The sequence below is a fragment of the Malaclemys terrapin genome, chromosome 2, assembly GCF_027887155.1.
Source record: "Malaclemys terrapin pileata isolate rMalTer1 chromosome 2, rMalTer1.hap1, whole genome shotgun sequence".
Taxonomy (NCBI): domain Eukaryota; kingdom Metazoa; phylum Chordata; order Testudines; family Emydidae; genus Malaclemys; species Malaclemys terrapin.
The window spans coordinates 184345922-184359743 of record NC_071506.1 but is presented as its reverse complement, the minus strand read 5'-3'; the positions used below and the strand labels follow the sequence as shown (position 1 = coordinate 184359743).

The 13822-nt window shown below is 40.7% G+C and overlaps 1 protein-coding gene across 2 annotated transcripts in view; it reads right to left on the bottom strand.

Moving 5' to 3' along the window:
• Window positions 1–13822, bottom strand: part of GRB10 (growth factor receptor bound protein 10) — a 213466-nt gene that overhangs the window by 36245 nt on the left and 163399 nt on the right. For both annotated transcript variants that reach the window (XM_054019010.1, XM_054019011.1), the window contains exon 6: window positions 922–1078. In XM_054019010.1, coding sequence (XP_053874985.1) covers window positions 922–1078 — 157 coding nt within the window. The remainder of the gene's footprint in view (window positions 1–921; window positions 1079–13822) is intronic.

The window sequence follows — 13822 nt, the reverse complement described above, 5'->3', positions numbered from 1 at the left end:
CACTTTTATAAACCACTGATCATGTTCACAATTTCAGTGCTTATGACTACAGTTAATGGTTTGCTTATTTCTGCTTGATCATAATCTCCATTGACTTTTCTTTTTTTTTAAAGGCAGCAATTCACCTCAAAGTATATTGGTTAACATTTCAAATGCCATATTCTGTATCATATACAATTCTGTATTGTTTCAGCAAACTATTCACATACTGCATATTCAAAAGTTGTACATCATGGTGCTTCTACTAAATCCGTTCCACAAAATAAGAGCAGAAGCCAGATTAAGTAGCATGAGAGTCTTTCAGGTACTGTAATTAAACCAATTCCTAATGTTATTTAATTCCCTGCAGTTCTTCCTCTTGCTGCCTTCTTGCCAACTGTAACCATGGCACCTTAATTTCAAATCAGTTGGAGTAGCTGCTGCCTAGAGAGCGCAGATGCCAGTGCTGGTCCAAGAATTGCCAATCCCCTGTGAGTGGCAGTACCAATACTTTCCCCTCCCTGAAGTCAAGTGTATTCAGCCCCCTTTCCTTCCCCACAATGTGTCTAGCTTTCATAACCATACTGTAGGTATGCAAGGTTGAGTCTGTTCATTCAGGTCTCCCAGCTGGTGATGAGCTGAGCTGATTCACAGGGCCAGTACTCTTTAGGGATCAAGCTTAATTTGCCTAAGCTGTTTATTTGCTATAGCTTCAAAACACAGCAAAGTAAGAATAGTGTGAAGACTAGAAAAATAATAGATAGGAGAGTTAAAAATGGTTCAAATGCTTAACATGCATTAGTATAAAGCACGCAAGTGATTCCAGATCACTTAGAGATTAAAAACCTTTGTCCATAATGAAGCAATTGTAAAGACATCCATATTGTTATATTACACATTGTATGTTCATAGTTAACATTGCCATGCTTGACGGTTCCCTACCTATTCCTAGATGAGGGTGATGCTCCACTAGGGTCCAGCTGTTATCATCCACACAATGACTTTTGTAAACGAGCAGCTGGCAGAGGTCCCTGGCTGTCATGTCTGCTAGAATTTCGATCACTTTGCTTGTCCCATCTTCACTAAAGACTTTTACATCCTGCAACATAAAGGATACACTTACAGATCAACGGCCTGATGTTCTGAAAATATGCAAACCAGTCACTGTATATAGCTTCCCTCCTTGTTAGAACTCCAGGAATCTTAGCAGACAGCACAAATGATACACATGATTTACTTTATATTACTTTCTCCTCATCCCCTTTACCTCCCGCTCCCACCCTGGTCCTAAACGAAGATTGGGCAGCATTAATATGAACATGTATCAAGAAGGGGAGAGAGAGCAGAGATTCCTTACGCAGCAGTAGACAACAAGCATAAATGAAATAATACCAATGTACTGGAACGTTTGGTAAAAAACGAATAGAAAAAAAAAACTAGTTTGGGGTCTACTGAATTTGAACATTTACATCAAATTACATTGAATTCTAAAAATTAAAAATGGCTCCCTTGCTCAGGACTAACTTTTGATTGTTTCGCCTTTCTAACTTCCACTTGCAGTTTATCCACATATGAATTACCTAGCATTGTCCACACATTTCTCTGTTCCCCCTGAATTCTCTTTCATCTTAGATTTAAGGAGTTTGAAATCAAATGTGCACACACTGTACATTCGAAACATTAATGGAGCTAAAGAGAACGTGTCAGAAACCTCCCCCCAACCCCTGATTTATACAGATGCTTTCCCGTTAGCATTGTTCTGCTCAAACAATACACTTACTGCAAAATTGTTTCCCCATGTAATCAAATTTAGAGTACCAAGATTTATTTTAATCCCAAATTAAAACATTCTGCATCCTAGCAAGAGAGGACATTGATCTAGCAGAAACCTTGTGGGTAATTTGATATGGAAAATCTTACCTCAACAGCACGTAAAAGGCAGCAGTCAGAAGAACAAGATGGCATTTTAAATATAGATTGCCTCTTGAAAGAGTTTGTTCTCTGCCTCTTCCAACCCTTTGCAGACTAAGCTGCACACTCGGGGTGTTCTGTAGTGTCAGTGGATTACTGTACTGTACCTGTCACGTAGCCCCTGTTCTGGGTACTGTTTCTGGGGAAGCAGACAACTCTTCCAGAGCTCCACTCAAAGGGTTACATACAATCTTTTAGGTAGTGAATCAAACCACACTGTGTAGACCAATCCTAGCCCTCCCTGTGACTGATGTAATCATTTCCCACACACTATCAGACTTCCAAATTATTCCCCCCCAGTAAGAAAAAAATTACAAAGGAAATCTTTTTATGAACACCCACAAATGTTTAAAACCCCTCTGATCTTAAAAAGTTCAAAGGAAAAGAACGCAGAAATCCCAGAGCCAAAAGCAGGCATGTCCCCTGAATTCTGATTTCTTTGCCAAATCTCTCAATAGCCCAGTCTCACAGCAGCTGATGTCATCTACATGCAACTTAAGCACTTGAACTTCTAGTCTGCTCGCTACTGCTACCTCTTCCTTCTTCCTAGCCGGCTTATCCCCTCCCCCTACTCCTTTAACTAAATGCTTGCTTAGTGGTCTGAGTTCTCATTATAACAGACTGTTGATTTAGCAAGTGGAATATGAGTGGCTCATCTTAACAGCTCACTCTTGTGCTACAGGTTAGAGCTGGCACTAGATTATTGATTAGGTACAGTATTTCCATGAACCTAAGGTCTGACAGCTACCCCACCACTTCCCTCGCTACTCCCCTCCCCCTTTCTTTTCCCATAGCTATGTACAAATTCAAGCCCAGCTAGGGAGGAGTTAAAGCTTAATCTAGCTAAAGTGACTCAAACCCATGCATTCAGGAAACTGCTTCATCTGACAGCAGGGATGAGCCAGCTCTTTCAGAAGCAGGCTCTGAAGAGGAGGAGGGGGGAATCCCGGTTGCTGTAGCTCTCTGGAAGGTATGCACTCTGTACAATGTTACAGCTGCACTCAGACTCCTGGTAACACTTAACCAAGTCATAGAAATCCTAGCCAGAAGACATTGGATGGGTTTTTGCCCCTCTGTTTTGTGTCCCTAGACAAGTCTATTTTCAGTAATTAGCACACATTTTACAGTATAAAGGTATTATCTCCACACAGTGATCTCAATCTTGAAATACTAGCAATGTTACAAAACCACTCTGCCACAATGAAGTTAGCTTCGAATAGAGATGCATCCCTTTCCTTTGAGACACTAAACAAAAATACATCATTCCACAACATGGGAACATAGTGGGCTTCCATGTTTACAGTCTGGACCTGATCTTAAAGAGAGAATCATTTTTTTTTTTTTTTTGCAGGGGGAGAGGGGAATCAGGGCAGGGGGGAAATAATCCCATATCCATCTTAAAATTTTGTACCTATTATTACTACAAGTAACACACAAGAGCAGTATAACTGGGGGGGAGGGGATATCTACTTTCAGTTGGCTTTGTGTATCTATCTGACTCTGCTTTCTGTAGTGGAACAAAACCATTTAATTGAACTTCCTGTCTCATGAACTAGCCTGCTGACATCACTCGTGCACTGTGGAGGGGAATGCTCAGGCACTCTCTTTCCCAGACTTTGCAAAGGAGTGTTTTACAAGTAATGTAACAGAAGAACAGGAGCACAAGGGGAGGGGAATTACCAGGATCCTGGCGGAGGATGGGAAAAGACCTTTTCACTGCCTGGAGACTTGCACAAAGCCAGGAAGCACCTGGCAGCATAGGTCAGGCTGCCCATCCCTTGTGCTGCCTGTGAGACCCAAGAGAGATGCAGAGCTGTTTTATCAGAAATGTCTAACAAGCCCTTGTGTGGGATAGGGAGAAAAGCCTTGAGTCACCTCACACCTTTCTTTGTATTTCCAGCTAGGGAAAAGCCTGCTGCAGTAAAGCCAGGAGGAGAAGGCAGCAACCTCTCTCCCCGGTGCCCTAGCACCTGACATGTACTGAAATGCTGACCACATTGCTTCTGTGCTAGTCCCATTTCCTTCCCCCACCTCACAACTTCAGCTCACGGTCTATTGCTTTTAAGTTTTTTACATCAAAAAGCTCTTTTGAGATGGGAAGTTTGCTGAAGTCTATTCAGGGTCAGGGCAGGTCTACACATTAAACGCTGCAGCTGTGCTGCTGTAGCACTTCAGTGAGGACACTATGCCGACAGGAGGGCTTCTCCCATTGGAATAAGCTACCGCCTCTTGGGGAGGTGGAACACCGTGTTGATAGGAGAATTCTCCTAACGACATAGAGCTGTCTACACCGGGGAATACACCGAGAGACGTAGTTATCCTGACCTAAGTTCCTAGTGTAGACGTGGGCTCAGATACACCTCTGATATTTCTGCAGTCCTTTTTTCGTGTAGCTATACACTGCAGAAAGAATCCAGGTATTCCCTTCTGCAAGTCTGCATTAGATAAAGCAAGAAATTCATTCATTCCGTTTTTTAAAGCTTCCTTTATTTGATATATTGGGGATTTGGAATGTAGTGGTGGATGGAAGGGAACAAGTTACATTTCCCTATTGATAAAGCAGCATAAGTAGGAGAGAACAGCAAGAGGTCACATGCCACCATCGACACTGAGGACATAACAGACCATACCAATAGAGGGACAAAATTGCGTGAATGTAACCCTACAATAAACAGAGACAGCACAAGTTAACCAGATTTTGTAGAAACAAAGGAGAGCGCAACAAGGTGAAGCTTAAAATCTTTAAGGGTGGGGTGGGGAAATGCAGTGTTAAATAACAGGCTTTTGTGAAGGGAAAAGAGGCTATTGAATTAGATTTCATGGAGGTGTCCACACGAATATTGTATGTTAAGATAAAATTTTGTATTTTAGAAAGTGGACTTGGTTGCTACAGCAGTTTGATTATTTTTGCCATTGTTTCAATGATAAAAAGAGAGAGCGTTGAGCACGAGTACTCTCCCTCTACAACACACAGGCCTAATTCCAAGCCAGCCAGGAGTGGTCAGTGTGACAGCTAGTTTTGATTATTTAAAAAAAAATATTATTACACATAATGGCGTGTGGGGAGGGATAGCTCAGTGGTTTGAGCATTGGCCTACTAAACCCAGGGTTGTGAGTTCAATCCTTGAGGAAGCCACTTAGGGATCTGGGGCAAAATCAGTACTTGGTCCTGCTAATGAAGGCAGGGGGCTGGACTCGATGACCTTTCAAGGTCCCTTCCAGTTCTAGGAGATGGGATTAATCTACTAATACAAGCTTGTAAGTGCTCCACACCCAATCCTATTTCTGCTATAAATCAGAGGGTGCCTGATGAGCACAGCTGATATTGCACCAGTGACCTAACTAAAGGAAAATGAATCAGTTTCTTCTGTGAATAAAGCACTCTCTTCCAGTAGGTAGAAGCTACAGACACACTTAGCAGAGGTCCAGAAAAATCAGTTTTAAACAAAACTTTTACTTTGCCACCCCTCAGAGTAAAATGCAACAGTCAACTGCTTGGAACAATGACTTTCAACAAGGACTCAGTTATGTCAGCAGCACGAGGTACCTTCCATTCAAAATCAAGGTTAAGAATGTTCAGCCAGTCGGAGTCTCCGATTGGCTGCACATTCAGTGCTTTACAATGCAAAGGAACAGATAACAGACTGCGCCATTGTTCTGTGAAGAATTCTTTTTGAACAGACTTAAAAATTGAAAGCACTTTAACATACACCAGTTTAGTGGTTTTATATTATGAAGGAACGAACACCTCACCTTCCAGCCTACACTTTCCCAGGAGCAACTATGGTGCTTGTTATATGAAGTAATGAGATCATTAAAAGGGACAAGATAAAAATAAACCCAGTTCAAGGTCACGATTACATTATCTTCCTCCCTCTGCCCTATTGGTACTCCTAATTTCCTTTCCTTGGGAACAAGGGTTTTATATTTATCATTACCCAATCATCCCTCATTGCCTCACTCTCTTTGGTTTTGTTCTGCTATATGGCCAGGTCCACCCTAGAAAAGATTTGTCAGTACAGCGATGCTGGCAAACCCTTGGCAGCTGATCCAGTCAAATGTATTTTTTTGCCAGTAGGGCTTGTACCAGCTTCCCAAGCAAAATAAGATATATTAAAAAATGCTATATAAGAGGTAGGCATTATAATTAACACCAGCAAAAGCATTTTTATACCAGTATAACTGCATCTACCCTAGGGGTTTTGCTGGTACAGAAATCTCTTATTTAAAAAAAAAAAAAAAAAAAAAAAAAAAAAATCACATCCATAACCAATGTTACACTGGCAAAAGTTTCTAATGTAGACCTGGCCTGAATTTTCTATCCCTTTACTTTTGGGGCTCTACAGAAATTTAATCACAGATGAATTTACAACAATGTGAACTAACCTGTGTCACAATCATTCTGTGTTCAACAATTTAAGAAAGGCATACAAGGGGATGGAGGGATCTGGCTAGCCACAAGACAGTGAGCTCAGCTTGAAAATTAATGGAATAAATGTTTTGGTGGCTCTGCAAATGCTTCACTTTTCTCACAGAAGTAGATTTGGGGATCTCCGTAAACTACCAGTGTATCCTGAAGAACCACCTAGTTGACTTGTTATGTGCAAGCTTTTCAGGAAAACAGAAGAAAAAGAACCACTTCAGTAGGTTTTGGATCAGATTCCTGAATCCGCAATCACTCTGCTAAATCATTTAGACATTAAAAAAATATATATATCCAGGTAATAAAATGACAATACTTGCAGTTAGCTGATACAATGCAAGAACATCTGCTGATTACAAAAGACACATAGGTACTAACCACTATGGTTATGATTAAATTGGGAGTTTTCATTGTAAGCCTGTTTTCATATGACAAGTTTTCTGGAAAACTTCCAACTTTCCTCAGCCTCAAAGTTATTCTAATTATTTTTTTTTTAAATAACGAAATCATGGAGTTTGAGTTATGAGAGAAGTGAGAGCTTTCAGTGTCTTAATCCCATGTCACTTACTGACAATTTGTCAATGACTGTAGATTCTAACTTTGCATGTGGATTACCCTTAATGAGTAGTACACTTTCTGCTTGGTTCAGAGAGTAGCAAGAAGGGGAAAACATTCAGATTCAATAGTGGTAAGCCTTTGATAAAGAGTAACTTTGAGCACGTTCGGCACATATCTGAAAAGATTTTAGCTCTGCTAGCACAGATCCACACTGTGGTATTATAGTCCAGTTTCCCTAACTTGCTCTAGGGCAGTTATCTACCTAAGATACTTATGTTGCCCATTACGCAGTGTCTCAGCACCTCACAATCTTTAATGTATTTAACTTAGAGGGGTAAGAGGTATTTTAAGTGATTCACTGAAATCTATATGTCAATCCTATAATTTTTCCCTTCTGATTGCAAGACTGGAGTCAGAAAGCAGCAACAGAGGGGGAAATATCCTCTAAAACAGCAGCACCAACAATCAAGGTGTGAACTTCAAAGTGCAGCTGGGACCTTTTAAATATCATTCATTGCACAGTGTTTTCTTTAGCAAGAATCATGCAATAAATATTGTGTGGAACCTTCATATTGCAGTAGGGTTTTTTGCATGTAAACATCTAACAGCCAGGAAATGCCAAGGTTAAGGTTCTCATAGCAACATTAAGTCTCCTACATGGCACACACCATATTTAGGTATACATTTAGCAGCCCATGTGCAAAGGAGAAGAGTTATTGTTATTATAAGAACCTAGATCTTGGTATTGACTTCCACGTTTGACTATTTAATCTTAACATTGCATTAAGTGAATGTGTGAGTGTTTAAATTAAGAATTCAGTGTTGTTTCCACTCCCACCCCTCCGTTCTGCTAGGTTACCAAGTTCCTTCCAGGATTCAGAGGAACAATTTGACTTGGAAAGTGGAATGTGGGCACATTCCAGAAACTCAGTAATAATCACATACTGATTTTAAAAAGTAAACATTTGCCATTAGTCACCACACAATGACACTGTGAATACTGCACCCCCATATTTAGAATAGGAAATTCTAATAACCAAACATATATTTGAAAATGTATGACCTGTTATGAAGCTAAAAACATTGGATACTTAATGACTTCTAAGTGAACAAATATGTCAGTTAGTCTCAGGATTATGTGCCATGTTGGCATTCCAATTGAAAAGCTGCTCACCTGGAATGTTTGAGGGAGAGCACAGTTGAATGATTGTATGCAACTGAATCATACCTGGCAGTATCCAAGTTGTGAGCTTACCAATACTAACAGACTAGGATATGGCCACAGCAAACTAAGACCATGGTATTCACAATCATTTTACCCCAACTGATGACCTTTTCATATTTAAAACTGCATTCTACCACTTACCTGACACAGACTTGTATATTTGCAACAAAAACAGTGCATTGTCTGTCCCCAATGTTATCTCATCCCTATCACATCTTCCTTCCCAAAACTCGCAGCAGCTTGATAAGCCAGCTGATCTTCTAAACTTTTCCCACTTATAAAATTCAGAGATGCAGATGGGAAGTGGGGTGAAGGGGAAAAAAAGTTCCAAATTATAGATCAGGCTGGGAAATTAGGATGAGGAATAGAGGAGAGAGATATAATTGAGTGTTCTCATTATTGAGCACGTCACCAGTTTGTGTCATGCATCTACAAACTTTATCAGCAGTTATTTATATTTTCTTCCATATCATTGATAGATCTATTGAACACCATTGGGCCAAGAAGTGAATCCTGTGGGTCCCTATTAGAAACACCCCCATTTGAGAGTTTAGTTGTATTGGACATCTAGTGATAACCAGTTTTCAATTCATTTAATATGAACTATATTGACTTTGGATTCTTGTAACACAGCTACGTTACTATTTATAAAACTTGCCAAAACTTCAACAGTACTTTACAGGTCATCCCACATAAAGAGCAAGCTTCATACAGTTCACTTTATATGCATACTGAAATTGTTTGGGTCAGCAGAACTGGACTGGAATCTAATGAAAACATTGAGTTGTACAAATTTTTTGGTATTCTAGATTTCTGATGCAGTAAAGAAATAGATATAATGTCTCCCTGTCTAGGTCTCCTACCACCACCCCTAAATTTAGCCACCCCTGGCACCAGGTTTGGCTATTAATCCACAAGTCATTTTTTCCACATAACTAATTATGTATAGAATACCAGAGCCTTTCTTAAAAGTTGTAGTCACTATTTCACACTTTGGATAATGTAATTAAAATAATTAAATAGCTTTGTCTGGCATTAACCTTTAGTGACTATGAAAAATTCCTTACTATGAAATCTATTTCTAAATATTTTACCCTCTTCCCCAGTTATGTACCGAAGGTATTATCATCTCTTAGCTTCAATTCAAGAAGGGGGAGGAGGGAGTGATAATAAGCCTAAGTAGAAAAGTTCTTGCAAACATATGTCCAGAAAGGATAATCAAAAGAAAAATCAAGATTAAGGACAGTTCTTAGAGAACATAAACAATGTCTGCAACTTCTTTGGTTAAGGTTTTTGCCATTATAAAGTATTCTTTAAAAACTGAATTAGGACCACATATACCTCATGATATAGGCTTTCAACCACAGGAACCATGTCCATGTAAAGTTTGACAGATAGCATAACTAGACTACAGAGTAGCTTCATATTGGCTTAAATAAAATGATATGAGTCCCATTTGCTTGAATGGCTGCTTCTTTCCCAGTAGGATACTGAGACAATGGCAAATGAAGCACTTGAGATTAGAGCACCGGGGCCAAATGAAAAGCCAGCAGGCCGTTAGGGGTCCTGGACTCTAGAATTAGCTTCCCACTTTGATTTGCCAGTATCTGGATAAGACACCCTCCCAGGCATGCTGCAGGACTCGCTATTATGCTCCTGTGTCATATGGAATGGCTACAGAGCTTCCTTCTGAGTGAGATACACACCAGATGTGTTCAATATAAAATCCTCTCATGTTCTGTCTGTATGGCCGAGAATATCTTAAATAAGGTATGCTTGCACCCAGTGCTACCTAATGACTTAATATAATACATTCTAGCATCCATTACATCTCCTCCTTTTAAGTTCCACATTCCCACCATTTACAATATTTACATTTCATGCTAATTTTGCCTGTTAAGTGTCTCTGAATCATACTGGTTTTCTGATTACATGACTTGAATGCATAACAACTTGGTCATCTGGCTGTCCTTTAGTTGCAATGACTGGCTGTGGTCAGCTTGGAATCTGTAGCTCTTCCCCGCCCCCCCTGTTCTGCATCTGTCATCTCTCCAGTTTGCTCTGTTGATTGTTCTTTCTGAGGCACAAACTGTAGACACTGACAGTTTCTGTTGAACTCTCCACTGTCAGTCTCAATCACATGATTTGGGCGCTGAATTCTTTTTTCTTCATGACAGCCCCCCTCCCCCATCCACTTGGACATGAACATGGTCACCAGGTTCTTGACCAGGCAGTTCTCCGAGTAACATCTGTTGTAGAAGTGTTCATAAGCTCTTTCAGCCTTTTTATCCAATTTAGTTACTCTCTTCATGTTTGGCCACTTTGGAGAGAGATTCTTTTCCAAAGTTGGAACAGTACCTCCTATGTTTTTCCTGGAGAAACAAAGTGAGGGAGGTTATGGTGCAAAATATAGGGCCCCATTAATGATCAGGAAATTGCTACTGGGGGATCCAATCCTGCTGCTCATCACAGCAGTCCACCTGGCATGCCATCAATTTTGGGGTCCAGGTTTTGCTTAAGAAGTTGATTTTAAAATTTAGAAATAGCATGTAAACAGTTTTATTTTTAAAATAATGGAAAGTTGAGTTAGACAGGTCATTTAGAGTCAACTGAAAATAAAAGATACCATGCAGTTTATATATTTATTTCATTAGATTTAAGCATTATATCTACAAACAGTTCTAGGTCAATGCAGCTTGTGACAACAGTGTGTGCCACAATCACACAGTAGAGCATAAGCTGGGGTTATTCAGCCACATGGCAGGAGATCATTGTGTGATGCTCATTCTCTACAGATCATCTAGCATACAGCAGAACAGTGAGAACATTTAAAAGCAATGGCCACAAGGACCACTTTGCAACCCTTCATCCCTAAATAATGACTATGCAATTTTCTCTCTTCATCCTCAAAACAAAACATCTATTGAGTTAATCCTAGGAAACAATTGTTTGCCCACCCCTAGCAACTGAGGCTAATGGTCTTTCTGAACTTTCATCCCTTAACTGTAGAAATGACGGCTGTGGAAGCTGTGGTTTTCATGGGAAACCATTGCTTCCCCACCCCTTCCTAGCATCACAGGCTGTAAAACTGCAGGTTATATGGGGTCTAGGCATACATATTTATTTTAAAGGCAAACTCCTGCAGCAAGCTGGTAAGGAGACCGTTTTATCATCAGGGTCTCCGTCTTTTTCCTTATACCTCACTTCCTGGGTGGATGCTCAGCTGTGTCCTCCTACTGCCAGGGAGTTTAAGTGACGCTACAGACAGCTTAAAGCACATGCAAGCACCTGGTTAAAAGCCTGAGTCTGGGGACCATGAAATAGGATTTCAGCTTACATTTTCATAAATTCTCCTGGACAAGGGTGTGTGCAAGGGGGAGCAAGCAGGGCACGCCCCTCCTCCCCGTCAGTAGTCATCAGGGGCACAGAACCTCTCCGGCCCCAGGGGGGTAAGGAAGATCAAGTGCCTGGTGGGGTCAGGGCTGGGAAGACTGAGCTCTGCCAGGGGAAAAAGAGGGGATAGCGAGTGCCTCCCGGGGCTGGGGGTGAGGGGGAGAGAAGGAAGAGCAGCGAGCTTCTGTGCCCCCCCAAAGGGGTCAAATTTAAATTCCTGTGCACACCCCTGCTCCTTGAAAACAAACTGATATACACCAATCACTATGGTTGAAAGGAGAAAGCAGCTGGATATTCACTTCTGCTGCAGAAGGCTTGTTGGAGAGGGGCTGGGGAGAAAGGGTGAACTTCAGACATGTTGTACCCTTCCTCTCCCCCGCGCGTAATGTAAAGTCAGTGAACTAGGCCAAAAGAATTCTCACCAATTCTCCCCCAAATCCTTATGTATAGGGCTGGCCTAGTGGCGTCATAATAGTGCACAGGGATAGCAAACAATAAGCAGCATGGATTTGAGTGTGTCACCAACTTGACTGATTTTGGAAGTTCAGCAGATTTATTAAATACTTTCTTAAAATTCAGATGGGTTAGAGTATCAAGAATTATTTGCTGAGATCTCAACACTGTGACATGACTGAAAAATGGCAGAATAACTATGAACGGAGAGCAAAGCGATTTGGGGATGGCGGGGAGGTGAAGAGGTCTAGTGCAGGGTTGTTCCACACAGTATTAGGGTTGAGCTCACTCAATCAGCGGCAGACTGAAAGAAGACATGCTAAATATAATTACAAAGGGAGATGATATGGAACTGAGGACAAAGAATAAAAGAGCCAGAAATTAAGAGATTCAACCTGGACAAAGGAAAGCTAATTTATGTGGGTGCATAAGAAATAATTAATCCTTAAACAAAATATTTAATTAAAAATACATTTAACAGTATTGCCAAGTCATAAAAGGTGTAGTGGTGGGCAGCAATTTAGATACAAGCTTCTAATGCAATGTAGTAGCAGATAACAGTACTTGTCAACCTCAAGTGTTCAAAAATAACGAGTCAGCACCCTTTTCCCCCCGAAATCATGAGATTGGCTTTAAAATCATGAGATTTTACAAACCACCACATTTGGGGCTCTTTTTATTTGCTTTCTGGTGTCAGTGTCTAAGATTCACATTTGTAAGCTTTTTCTCTGCAGCTATAAGGGCTAAATATTGACTTTAAGAAAACAAAAGCTGTGATTCCCAATTCCCAAAGCTAGACTCTTGGGGCAAACAAATGTTATCACAAAAGTTGGCAACAGCAAGATAATGAGATTTTTGATTATACATACAGAGGTGTTTTAGACTAAAACCAGCCTGCTCTATATGGCTCCTGGAACATACCCCCGTAACTGTGGCCAGCTTTGGACACTTCAGAACCAGGAAAACGTAGACAAATTGGAGGGAAATCCGATAACAAAAAAGGTTAAGAGACTGGAGCAATTAACTTAGGAAAGATACATTGAAGATTCTGTTGGCTAAGCAACAGTCAAGCATGGTACGTGTGGAAAAAGATGGGTTACATAGCTACAACTATCCGAAGGGAGGAAACACCAAGGTGAGAGGCAGCTGAGGCTGGTGCTAAAGGGGACAGATGGAATAAGTTGGACAGAAGGAACATTTCAGCTAAACAGTCTTAACTCAGACCTACTATAGCCTAGTCATAGAATCATAGATTAGAGTTGGAAGAGACCTCAGGAGGTCATCTAGTCCAACCCCCTGCTCAAAGCAGGAGCAACCCCAACTAAATCATCCCAGCCAGGGCTTTATCAAGCTGGGCCTTAATCTCTAATGTCATTCAATAAAAAAATAACTAATTATATGGACATAAGTATAAAGCTATTCTGTATAGCTTATAAGAACTGTAAAAATATAATCATTCTTTTACGCTAACAGAACCTCAAGAGCCCAAGCACACCTTTAAATGTAATTTTCCTCCACTCTGATAGCATCAGCGGTAGCTCACAACAGATTTATCCAGCAGGCAGAGCTCATACTGCTCTGAAAATAACAGGAGGAGTGCTTTATAACCGGGAGGGTTGACAGGCTTAATGACAGTGGCATGGCAAAGCATCACTAATGCCTGGCCATCAGTTTCTTCCTCAGTGTACAGAATTCAGCAATATTACTTAACTTGCTGTTTCCCCAAGTTACAGGCACTGGGACCGAGCGATTTCACACAGAGAATATTGGCTAATTGTTGCTGACTGCAGCTTTCGAATGTTTTATAGTTCCATTTGTCA